General features: G+C 46.6%; 1 protein-coding gene across 2 annotated transcripts in view; it reads right to left on the bottom strand.

Moving 5' to 3' along the window:
- The window catches only part of MB21D2 (Mab-21 domain containing 2), a 68,103-nt gene extending 58,462 nt beyond the window's left edge, over positions 1 to 9,641 (bottom strand). The window contains exon 1 of one of the 2 annotated variants that reach the window (XM_064152917.1): positions 9,361 to 9,641. In XM_064152917.1, coding sequence (XP_064008987.1) covers positions 9,361 to 9,565 — 205 coding nt within the window. In that variant the 5' untranslated portion in view covers positions 9,566 to 9,641. Of the gene's footprint in view, positions 1 to 5,687; positions 5,770 to 9,360 lie in introns of those variants that run through there. The other variant, XM_064152918.1, reaches the window with a different exon arrangement.
- Positions 9,642 to 12,308: the final 2,667 nt, after the last annotated feature.

Raw genomic sequence — 12,308 nt, 5'->3', positions numbered from 1 at the left:
AAAACAAACATGAAACATCTCAAACATATCTGTGGATCAGGCCCAGGCAGAGCTATTAGCAGAGGATTCATCTCCAAAAGGAGTCACCCAAAGCATCAGCAGCTCGAGAGATCCATTAGAATGCGAACAGCAGAAGCGTGAAAGGGAAAAGCACAGAAGCTAATTGCAGTGTTTGTCTTGGCACATTTGATAGCTGCTTAATGCAACCCTTCCTCACAACCTCAGCACCTGGGCTTCAAAACAAGGTCATACACACACCACGGAATAAAAACATCCTTCCCTGAGAGAGGTGTGGAGTAGTGTCAAAAGATCTCACAATATGAACAAGAGAGTTAAAGACATTTTTGAACAGAAGGAGCACATAGCCTAACAGGCTATACAGCAAAGCAAGAACCAACTATTGTTGCCAGGCGCAACTGCAAGAGTTCCCTAGCTGCTCAGCAGTTCTGGACCAACACACTTATGAACCCTCTCACTCCATCAGCAGCTGGAAGAAATCCCACATAGTCTAACTGCAGGCCACAACGGAGAAGATGTAAGCAGACCAGTGACACCCCACACATAAACCTCTACTTTTAATTTAAGTCATGACTTTAGAAAGATGTCATTGGACAAAACTAAAACCCCACAACACTCCTCTCTGCCAGTTCCTTACAGATACCCCAGCAGGATTTCCAGCTTTGGCCATGTCTTGTATTTTTCCCTTGCTTTCTGTCCCAAACTCCTTGGCATTGCCCGACTGCCAAATTACATCAACATGCAGACTGTGGCCAGGATGCATTCTTTAAACTGATTTGTCCTAGTTTTGCTTTGGGATCACTTAAGTATAAAATAAGATTGCTTGCTAGAACTGCCCAACTGGGTCAGGTTGTAATCTCTTTCTCAGAGCAAGGATCTTGAAGCCATGAGATCAACACCCAATGACAAAGCAACTATTTACCTTCACTAGTTAAATAATTTCTGAGCCTCTACTCTCAAAAACACATTTCCCTTGCCAACTTCAATCTCAAAGGATTGCATGGTTAAAACATCCTATCATAAAGAACAGCACCATGATGCTGCGCCACTATTCCAGTACCAATCCACTTTTGCAAGGTCACACTACCTATCATTAGAGAGGAGGAGGCTCAGATGTGACCTCATTGTTGTCTACAACTACCCAAAAGGAGGCTGTAGGCAGGTGGGGGTTGGTCTCTTCTGCCAGGCAACCAGCAACAGAACAAGGGGACACAGTCTCAAGTTGTGGCAGGGGAACTATAGGCTGGATGTTAGGAAGAAGTTCTTCCCAGAGAGAGTGATTGGCATTGGAATGGGCTGCCCAGGGAGGCAGAGTCACCATTCCTGGAGGTGTTCAGGAAAAGCCTGGATGAGGCACTTAGTGCCATGGTCTAATTGATGGGACAGGGCTGGGTGCTAGGTTGGACTGGATGATCTTGGAGGTCTTTTCCAACCTAGCCTATTCTATGATTATATTCAGAAACTTCCACAGGTCTGTGTAAATTTGGAGGCATCTCAGAACTGAACACGGGCCTAGGGTGCCCTGACTCAGTGTTTCACCTTCAGTGTGAATTTCCTCAAGTGAAACAGATGCCATGCACCCTCTGTTCTACAAGCTGAAGCTACCCAGTGCTGTGCAAACAGCCCTAAACATGAGTGGGTAGGAAGTAGCTACCATTGCTGTTTCAAAGACACAGATGTTATGAACCTTCAAGTAATTAATCATCCCCAGTCAGTGGTATGCAAATTGTACTTTCAACACCAGCATGCTCATAATGAAATGCATTAAAAATCTTCCAATTAAGTGTTTTAAATTAGATTAAAATCACACTGACAGGTGAAAGATAATGCACTAACAGGACTGGTGTAACCTCCTTAGCATCAAGTGTTTATCAGAAGTCCAATATGTTGGGGAGATGGGAATCTATCTTTCTTAAACTGAATGCTATAGCACAGGTTGACTCCATTACAAACAAAAAGCCACTGAAGTGGTGCTTTGAAAGAACTGCAGGAAGTTTATCAAGGCAGAACTACATGATTCAGGGGCTTGTCAGGTTGGCTGAAATACTAAGGTGCAGATTAATCTACTCAGTCCAGGACAATTCCTATTTGAACTAAAGGCAATGCAACAGAATGGTAGAAATGAAAGCAGAGTAAATGCCTTTTTACCTAGCGAGAGCAACATGCATAGCAGCATCTGGAACATCAGCCACTACTGCAAGACTTATTTTTAACAGCTCACAAGCTGCCTTCCAGATGTAGTAAATAAGAAAAACAGAAAGGAAAGAAAAAAGCAAGCAGCCAACCTTCAAATTTTTATTAGGTGGTAAAAGAGGTTTCACTTTCACTGGATATAAAAATCCATAGCTGGATGGAGAACTACAGTTCAGTCCCTTGAACTCACTTCAACACTACTAATAACCAGAACATGACTTGGTCAAATTACTTGACATGTCCACCTGAAGGTCATTTTTCAGCTCTCTCATCTTTGCTCCCAAGCAGGCACACTCTTTTTTTTCCCCTTAACAAGGGATGTTCTGTCAGTACAACATCCAAAGCTGCCTCCTGCTGTAGCCCCCACGATAGGCCTTATGCTTTTCCAAAGACAAATGCAGGGCAGACACACTTCGCTTCCTCAGCACTCCATCTACTCTGCTGCTCATCTCATACCCCAAGACAGGCAAATGAAACAAAGTCTAACCAGATTATTGTAGTATATTGTGCAGATGAATGGACTGTTCAGAGGGCAGCAAGCAAAGCTACTTGTGGGCAAAGCTAACAGCTTTCTTGTAGGATGCCAAACTTAATCCATCTCAGCTACAAGCTGGTAAGGGAAAACCTGGCTCAGGACGTGTCACCCCACATAGCACATCCAGCTCTTACAGCTCTCTTTTCACAGGAAATGATCTACTGCTCTTGCTTCAAGTTAGTTTTATACACTAGTATCATCCAGTCACAGGGAATGGACTCAATAGAAGGGCATTTAACTCAACCACAAATAGAGTTGAGAGGTCTATGCCGGAGCCTTTACCTGCAGCTGCCACCAGTGTCTCAGCCACACGCCTGGAGCTGCAGCTGTCACTTCAGTCACTCTTCACAGTGCCATGCTTAAGCAGTTTTTGCAACTAAAGCCCCTTTGACTGGAGGTGAGAGCTTATGTCTTGGCCTTAACCACACTGTTTTTTCCTGGCACTTTCTCACCTAACCAATCTTGCAGAGTACAAACACCTAAGGTCTGACCTGGACAGAGAAGAGGAGGGTTCCAGAGATGTCAGTCTCTCCTCTGCCAGGCAACCAGCAACAGAACAAGGGGACACCGTCTCAAGTTGTGCCAGGGCAGGTATCGGCTGGATGTCAGGAGGAAGTTCTTCACAGAGAGAGTGATTGGCATTGGAATGGGCTGCCCAGGGAGGTGGTGCAGTTACTGTCCCTGAAGGTGTTCAGGAAAAGCCTGGAAAAGGCACTTAGTGCCACAGTCTAGTTGCTTGGATAGGTCTGGGTGCTAGGTTGGACTGGATGATGTTGGAGGTCTCCTCCAACCTGGTTGTACTATGTTTCTATGTGCCTAGGAAAGCAATCTATGCAGCAGACTGGGACTCACAGAGGCAAAAGCCTACATGTCAAGGCCCACGAAAAGATGCAAATATTTGAGCAGAACAAGAGATTATTAAAGCCTATGGGAAATAAAAGTTAAGAAGAACAACCCCAACTATCAAAACCACACAGCTTAGAGATTGCCTTTGAGAAGTCCAAGCAGGACCATCACATCCTGAGTCTCCTCTAGATTGGCCTCTGCCTACAGGCTGCTCTGGTTCTCCGAGTACACATCCATTTTCTAAATCACCCAAGCTGTAATAAAACACATCCTCCAGCCTTTCCGAGCAATGCTGGGTTTGCCTCTCACTTAGCTTCACCTAGAAGAATAAACCAGCTGCCTTAAAGAAAGTTGAACAACTGGTTTCTGACTAGAATTGCTTGGAGCATTTTAGCACTCATACAAAGCCATGTGGAAAAGAAAGGAGGAAAAAAAGTCAAACCCCCAACTGCTCACGTATCCTGGTTACCATCCTCCACTATAATTATAAAATTGCCCTTAAAACATAATTGCATAATTGGGCTTGGCAAGTATCCACCCAAATCTTTTACAAATATTTCCTCAGACTGAAGGAGCAGGCAGTGGGCAGTCTGGCAAGCCTGCCACCAGAATTTGTGCCCTTAGGACATGTTCCTAGCTATTAGGCTAAACACTCTGCATCACAGCCTAACAGTTTCACAACAGTAGTCGAGCAAGTGAAGTACTGGCATCTTAAAACAAATGGAGAGGAAGATTTTCGCTGCACACATCCCTGGAGCGGCAATCCCTTCAAAGAAAGGGACAGAAGAGGCTACCAATCCTTTTTAACTAGTTACATAGAAAGAATCCCTCCTTAAGTGAAACTGGTCGACTTCTGGCAGCTACAACCGAACAGAAGATGCTAATTCCTTGCCAGGATTACTTAACCAGCCTGTCCCTTAAGAAAAAACAACCAACCCACCCCCCTGCAATATCAAATGTGAATACAGAAACATGTGGCCTGCAGGGAGAGGAGATCCAACAGAAGCTAGAAATGAAATTTGCAATATAGTAAGGTTGTTTTTAACAGCTGTGCATTATGCATTCAGCAGCAGAGGGAATGCCAGCAGGGAGCCTCTATTAACATGGGCCTCAGAGTACAGTGTGCTCCTATCATGATTGGCCTCTCTCGAGAAAAAGCGAACACAGACACACACACACAAAAGACTTAACCCTAGAGAGAATGCTCCAGTCCTGTTGCTATTCCACCAGCCCGAAACTGCAACAGAAAGCAGAGAATTTCTATTATGAATTACAGACTAAAAGGTAACACTTCCAACAAAGCCTGAAATCTAATCTACGATAGGTTCCATCAGCAAGTTATGACAGGCGCGGAAAGAAGAAATGCTGCAACCCCCCACACATCAGTCACACTGCCAGTGTTGTTCTGCTGGAGACCGTGGGTACAGGAGCAGACCACAAAATGCTTCTCTTGTACAGAAACACAGAAATATTCCAGTTGGAAATGACCCCCAGGATCACCAAGCCCAACTGATAACCCTGCTTCACAATGTGCACCCTAAACCGTGTCCTCGAGCACCACATCCAAACTTTTAAACACATCCAGGGTTGGTGACCACCACCTCTCTGGGCAGCTCATTCCAATACCTGACCACTCTCACCACGAAAGTTTGTTTTCCTCAATAGCTCGTCTAAACCTACCAATTCACAGCTTGAGGCCATTCCCTCTTGTTCTATCACTAATTACCCATGAGAAGAGACCAGCACCAACCTTTTCACAACCTTCTTTCAGGTACCTGTAGACAGTGATGAGTTCTTCCCTCGCTCTCCTCTTCCTCAAGCTAAACAGCCCCAACTCTCTCAGTCACTTCTCATAAGATTTCTTCTCCAAGAAGACACTAAAGAAAGCAAGCCCTTGTCAGGACACCTGCGTTCTCATCAGGGCAAGCTGCACCTCCACTCTACACAGTTCAGGGGCACAGCAGGCCATAAAACAGCTGGAAGAGTTGCTACGGATGCAAAAGCTTAGCAGAGTAACCTGCTCCATTAGGGAAGCTGGTACGTGGCAGCAGAAATCTTTTCCTAATGCCAGCTCTGGCTCCACTGTGAGACTTACCTCTGTCACAAACTCTCGCTAGCACACCCAGCTCAGCAGCCACCAGAGAAAAGAGAAACGCTCTCAGACCAAGCACATTGCCTTTTCTGTATCAGGTGCTGGAAAAAGCTCTCGAGAGGTCTTGTCAACAGCTATGAGTTGCAGCTGGCCACAGATCCTCAAAGGTGTGGCCTGTTCTGATGAGCAGCGCCCACAGAAAGGAAAAAAAGGTTATATACAGGCATGAAAGATCCTGAATATCCTTTTTCTGATTTGACGGAGAAGATAAAGTCTCAGGAAAGGAAAACAAAATACTAACCTGAAGAGTCTGTAAACTGTTCTATATGACTGAATGCCAATGTATGCCTGGAGTGGAGGAAATGGCCTGTATTTATTTGTATCTCCTTGCTCTTTTGTGTTGCTAAGAAGTAAAAGCAAGAGTCAGTATCCATAATAACATGAGCTGGTTTGAGAAAGCAACAGTACTAGAAATTTCAAGGGGTTGTTTCCAAGAGCATAATGTGTTTTTTGTAAGCTTAGCACATCTGTGCATTACCTTTTACTCAGGTGCTGAACAGAAGAGACAGGTAATGTTTATGAAGTAAGTTCCCTGGAAGTACTTGTAGTGCAGGAACAATATGCTCTAGGTCAGGTACCCCTACTAAAAGGCTTTTAATGAGTGCTAGGCACCTCTCATCCAAATAACATCACGGGCTTTGAAAGCACAAAATATCATTGCTTGCAATATTATCACTTGATAAAAACACTCCTTTATCACTCTTTAGGCACAACCTCCCCCACCAACCCCAAATCACAGGGAAAGTAATTAGCTGCTTTCAGGACTGGCAGCCAGAAACTTGCTCTCTCAGTCTCTTCCAGTCAGCCTGCTGCCCAGAGTATGACTGTCCTTTCTCTACCCTTTTTCTTGATCAATATTATAGCCTTCTTTCCCTTTGAAGCTCAGTCATATCTGTGTCAGAGACAGGTAATTATCAGGCACAGTTTAATGTGAGTACAGGAAGTTACTCAGCACCAGCAGCCAGAAACTTGCTCTCAGTCTCTTCCAGCCAGTTTGCTGCCCAGAATACAACTGTCCTTTCTCTACTCTTTTTCTTGATCAATATTACAGCTTTCTCCCCCTTGGAAGCTCAGTCATATCTGTGTCAAAGAGACAGGTAATTATCAGGCACCTGTGAGTACAGCAAGTTACCTAGCACCAAAAGTCACCTGCTGTTTCAGGTGTTAGCAAGACCACATGTGGTCTTGGTGACTATGAATGGCATGCCCAGGAACTGCCCACCTTCAGAAGATAGTCACTTCTCCCACCAGACAGGTAAGTAATTTGCAGTTCTAATTCAATGTCCTGGACACAAGATTTTGGCCAATGGCAAGAGAAGCTGTGCCTCTTCCTAATTTTAGGCCAGCTCTTCAGTTATTGCAGAGTTCAGTCTCTAATAGCCAGGGCAAGACAACGTGGATAAAAAAGAGTTAATATAAACAGAAAGCAAAGATCTGACCTAGAGGGCAAGCCATGCACAGTACAAACATCCCAGAATCTGCACAAAGTCTCCCTGTCTATCACTCACCCACCAATTACACACCAATGTAATTAAATCAGGGAAGCTACGTTTAATTTTCCTATCATCACCCGATGAGATAAGAGCAGCAGTACATATGGGAAGGATCAGGCACAGGGGAAAGAGCTATTTATGAATAAGTTAAATCCTTTTAGACTGAAGAGCCTCTCTGGCTATGAAGGGCCTGATCCACAAACACAACTTCAGGGTCTAACATACACAAATCAGACACTCCATCTCCAGTTTTGTCCCGGGCTTAGTCTCCAACTCTCCTCTTTTATTCAGAAACAAGTCTCACTGAAAATTGCCAGGCATAACTTAAACGAAAAAGCAGCTCCTGTTTAAACCCTGCTTTCAGTCTATGCATTCCACACCGAAGGATGCTCATCTCCCAGTCATTATATTAACAAAGACAGCCACATGGATTTATGCTATTTGTAAACAGCCCAAGGCTCCCTGTTTTCACAACACCCAGGCATTAGGGTGCCTTTGCAGAAATACAAGGCATGCTCCAGCCTGTTCTTCTGTCTGTCTTCTAGTGTCTTCTAGTGTCTTCTCCCACATGAGGCAGGGAGAAATGCTGTGATCTCTGTCCCCTTGTGAAGGCTAGTAATGCTTAAACAGCACTATATAAAGCTTTTCCTACTTGATAGCCACACATCCAGAACTGCTGCTTTGGCTGTTTTCTCCCCACTCTTCTTTGCTTCATCCTATCCAATCCTGCTTCCTGAGCCAGTTATTTAAAGCCCTGATTGAAAATGTATCAGGACCATAAAAGTGGATGACATCCACAGGATCAGGTTTTCAATAACAAAAATCCTACAGGCTTTGATGCAACCATGGCCTCGTCACAACTTTTTTTTTTTCTTTCTCTTTTTAAACAGGAAGGGAAAAATATTTATAACAGCAACTATAAATATACATGCTACTGACTTTTCAACTTGTTGTCCTTGTTCTTCAGCTAAATTTAGTCTGCTATATCCTGTCCAGCCCTTGATGAAAAAGAAATACATACACACACAAACAAAACGGTGCAAATCCTACATCAGGCAGTTTTTTGGGTATGTTACAACATAACCAGGAACAGGGCAGGCAATATTTAGTGAGTGCGGGTTATAGAGGTATATTTTAGTCCCCAACACAGAAAATAATCACTGTTCCAACAGGATGGCTCTGTGCTTCTGAATGAGAAAAGTGATGTAGGTTATTCAGTGTGCACGCAGACCACACACTTGGTTTGTACCAGAGATGCTTTGAGGGTGTATGTGCAGCTCTGAGCTACAAAGAACCATTCATTGGCCACACCTGCTGTTTACCCTTCTTCTTTTACGTGTAAAAATGTCTAAGATACCGATTCGAACATGGAGAACTGATTTCAAGGTCCAACCTGCATGTTAAGCAGCATCCTTTTGTATCCAGAGGGCTCTCATCCATGCGAGTGATTTCTTAGTCAAAACAAGGTAAATATTTATCAGGAACTGCCTACCTAGAGAATCAGTTGTTAGTCATTCCACTGTTAAATCTTAGGAAGGCTTAGTCATGCTGGAACCGAGGTGATTTCTACGAAGGCCAACACGGTTCACCCTGATTTAAGGATCCCTGTCCGCGATTCAAAGTTTCCCGCAGACGAGGACTCCCCCGCCACAATCTGACTTGCTCCACTCGCAGCAAGTTTTGCAAGCTAAGCAAGAAAGGCAGTTCAGGGGATGCTCCTTACAGTCATAATCTGCTCTGATAACCAAAATAAGCAGTCCAGGAAAAAAAGCAAATCCTTGTTTCCTACAGCCTTGATAGTTGAGGGGAAACACAATAAAGGGCCGGGCTCGCCTCCAGCCCGCCGGCTTGGCGTGTTTCTCGGGCACCGGCCAGCTTTGCGAGCCAGCCTTTCCCCCTGCGCTTACAAATACATCGCCGCTAAAGGCTAGGTGAAGAGCACAGGGGAAAAAACCCATACAGTTTCTAGGGGGTGAGACCCGCTCTGCAGCCCTTGACTCCCCGACCCACCGCGCCCGCGGCGTTTGGAAAGGGTCTGCCGGTGCCGCACCGTCGGGGAGTCCTGCCTCGGGGTCCCCGGCCGGCCCCGCCGCTGCCCCCGCCCCGCCCGGTCGCTGCCCTACCCAGCATGGAGAAGATGAAGTCCTTCGCCGTGTGGATCTCCAGGGCTCGCTGGTCGTCGTACTCCCTCTGGTCATGTTTGGTGAATTCCTGAATGAGTTTATTCAGTTCCTCCACCCTGGCTCCCGATCGGAAATCCAGCTCCGGGAAGGGCGGCTTGGCGGCGGTGCCGGCGGTGCCTGCCTTGCTGGCGAGCGGCGCCGCCATCTTCACGCGAAAAAAAAAACCAGAGGGAAGAAAGGGAGAGAGAGGCAGAGAGGGGGAGAGGAGCAGAGAGGGGGAGAGGAGCAGGGGCTGGCCGCAGCCCTGCGATGCCAGAACGCGAGCGGCGCCGCAGCGCAGCGCCGAGCCCAGGCGGAGCACAGCGGAGCGGCGCCGGCCGCCGCGATCAACAAGCGGCCGTGCGGGCTCAGCCCCCGCCCGCCCGCCCGCGGCACCGCGGAGCCGCCCGCCCGCCGCCGCCGCCGCCGCGTTGGGGGGGCCGGACCGGAGCCCAGCCGAGCCGAGCGGAGCGGGGCGGGGGCCGTCCGCTGCCGGGGCCGTCGTGGGGCTCGCTCGCTGCTCGGCCGGCGTCACGGCGGGCGGGGGCTGAGGCTGGAGCCAGGACCTCTGGTGCGGGATAAATTCCTTCTTTTTCTTTATCCTTTTGGTTTTTTTTTTAAAGCATATATTTAAATCCAAACTTCAGAAAAAGCCTTGTCCTGAGAGTGCATTAATTACTGCCCGAGAACGCTGTTCCCAAGGCATTCCTGCGTTTTTTTCCTCCATAAAGCATTCTGAAAATTGTTTTATGTGTGTGTGTGTATATATATATACATGAAATATTTTTCTCGTGTGCCTTAGAAGCAGTGACCAACTGATGCACTTCAATCCAACCCTGCCTAGAAGCCCCTGGGAATTACATAGACAAGCCCCTGGGAATTACATAGACAAAGAGCAGAAGAGATCTTGAAAGACGTCCCTAAGGTCAAGCAGCCTGTGGCAAGAAGCCTAGACCTCAGATTTCTGCCTATTCCCACACCATCAAGACTACATTCTTTGCTTCTCTATGTATTTTTCATGTCTTCTAACTTTTCAACCTAGAGTGGTTTTCTCCCTTTATCTTGATCTTCTGTGCTGTGGCCCATCACTGAACATATAAAGCACAATCAGTTATTTACCTTAGTGCATCCCGCTGGAAGAACTGCCTGTTTTCCTGCCCAGGGAGCATACAGATAAATATATTGTGCTAGCTTTCAACAGGGCATTTCAGATGCAATAGCACTGATGCAAACTGCTTGGATATGTATTATCCTCTCAAGATTCTTGGCAGGAAACAAAGCTTTCATCTCAGTCCCAGACTACAGTAGAATGTGTCTACCAAAATTAGGTGCGAGACATGCAGAGAAAAAACACGAAACTAAGCTCAGTGTGAAGGGGTTGCAGGCTGTTTTCCCTAGCGTAAAATAAACACAAATGCTGGTGGTTGAGACCTGAGCTCGGCGATGTGGCTTAGTTACTCTGGACCAGAAATGGGAGTTCAGCACCTCCTGCAGTGGGATCTTACCTGAAACGATAATGAAAATGAAGGGTAGGTTTGGACACTGTCGCAGGAACCGCAGCCTATTCAAAGGAGAAGGGCTGATGCCTCTGGCTTTGTCCTGGAGGTACTCACACAGCTCCTGAGGACACTAATATGCTCATTAGCTAAGAAATGGTGTCCCAGAGGTGGAGGCAGGAGGGTGTGCACGTGTATGCACATGCCCTCTGCTGGGTACACAGGCCCTATTGTCTCCAGATACCGCTCGCAGCTGGCTGACACAGTGCGGCTTCCTTCACCTGCAGAGCCTCGGACATCAGCTGCATTGTCAAATCAACCTCTGACCTGCACCACGTTTGACCAAGCACCTATCCTTCATCTCCCTTCTCTGCAAAGCCTACGGATAAAAACAATTAACTGATCGCATTAGCATAACTCAGGATCTGACCTGCAGAAGAGCAATTGGCAGTGACCAGTGTTGGTGGCCTGCCCTGCAGGATTAGTTCCGCTAGCCCGCTTCAGTCCGTGCCAGCCTGCTGTGGCCACTGCTTGTCTGAGCGCTCAGGACCTCCTGCCTCTCTCAGGTTTTGAAAGCCCTGTTGCTCTCCTCAATGCGTTTTTGTCTGGGGTGACAATCTCATACAGGCGGATAGCTCCCTCTTGTGATAACACCGCTCCCACAGAAGCCGTAGTAGCTCCTGAACCCCAAACCGCTTCAAGACCTTCTGTTTTGCCCTGTACGTCCCCTGCGTGCCAGCCATGACCATTTCTAGTTGCGCAGGTATCTTTGTTTCACTTTAGCGTGGCGCAGACTCCTAACAGCTACGAAGTATGCATTAATGACATCACTTGGCAAAGCAGCTGGACCTCTCGGTGCCAGCTACACTTTCCCCAACTCTCTTCTCTCATCTTTCTGAAGTTGGTGCTCTCCAGAGGCTTCGTGGACTAGGCAGCTTTCTTTCCTAACTATATCTGCATCACATTTCAATACTGGGACTTCTAATAGTTTCTTCAACTGCATTTTGTCTCACATTGGGTCTCCAGATGGTGACAATGACTCTCCCCCAACATAAGTCACAGACTTACATGATCATTTCCCCTCCCTCTTTGTTTAAATGTTTAAATCCTGCTTGGTAACCGCTTCATGGCTAGCTTTGATTGCCTGAATTCACTAAGCACCTATTAGGAACAAAGTGATTTTGTAAGTGCTTTTCTCTATGAGAGTATGTAAGCCTAAAAATGCTCCAACAATCCCACCCACTCCTCTGCAAACAAAACCCCAAAGCTCCAAGAGTTAAGACATGCAGCACTGGGAACTTAGGTTTGAAATGGAAAAAGCCAGCTTAAGGCATAGAATTACACACTCACAGAATACCAGGTTGGAACGGACCCCAAGGATCATCTGGTTCAGTCTTTCCAGGTGATAGTGGA

This window comes from Pogoniulus pusillus, chromosome 13 (assembly GCF_015220805.1).
Source record: "Pogoniulus pusillus isolate bPogPus1 chromosome 13, bPogPus1.pri, whole genome shotgun sequence".
Lineage (NCBI taxonomy): Eukaryota > Metazoa > Chordata > Aves > Piciformes > Lybiidae > Pogoniulus > Pogoniulus pusillus.
Note: the sequence above shows the minus strand (reverse complement) of the source record. Positions and strands in the feature narration are given on the sequence as shown.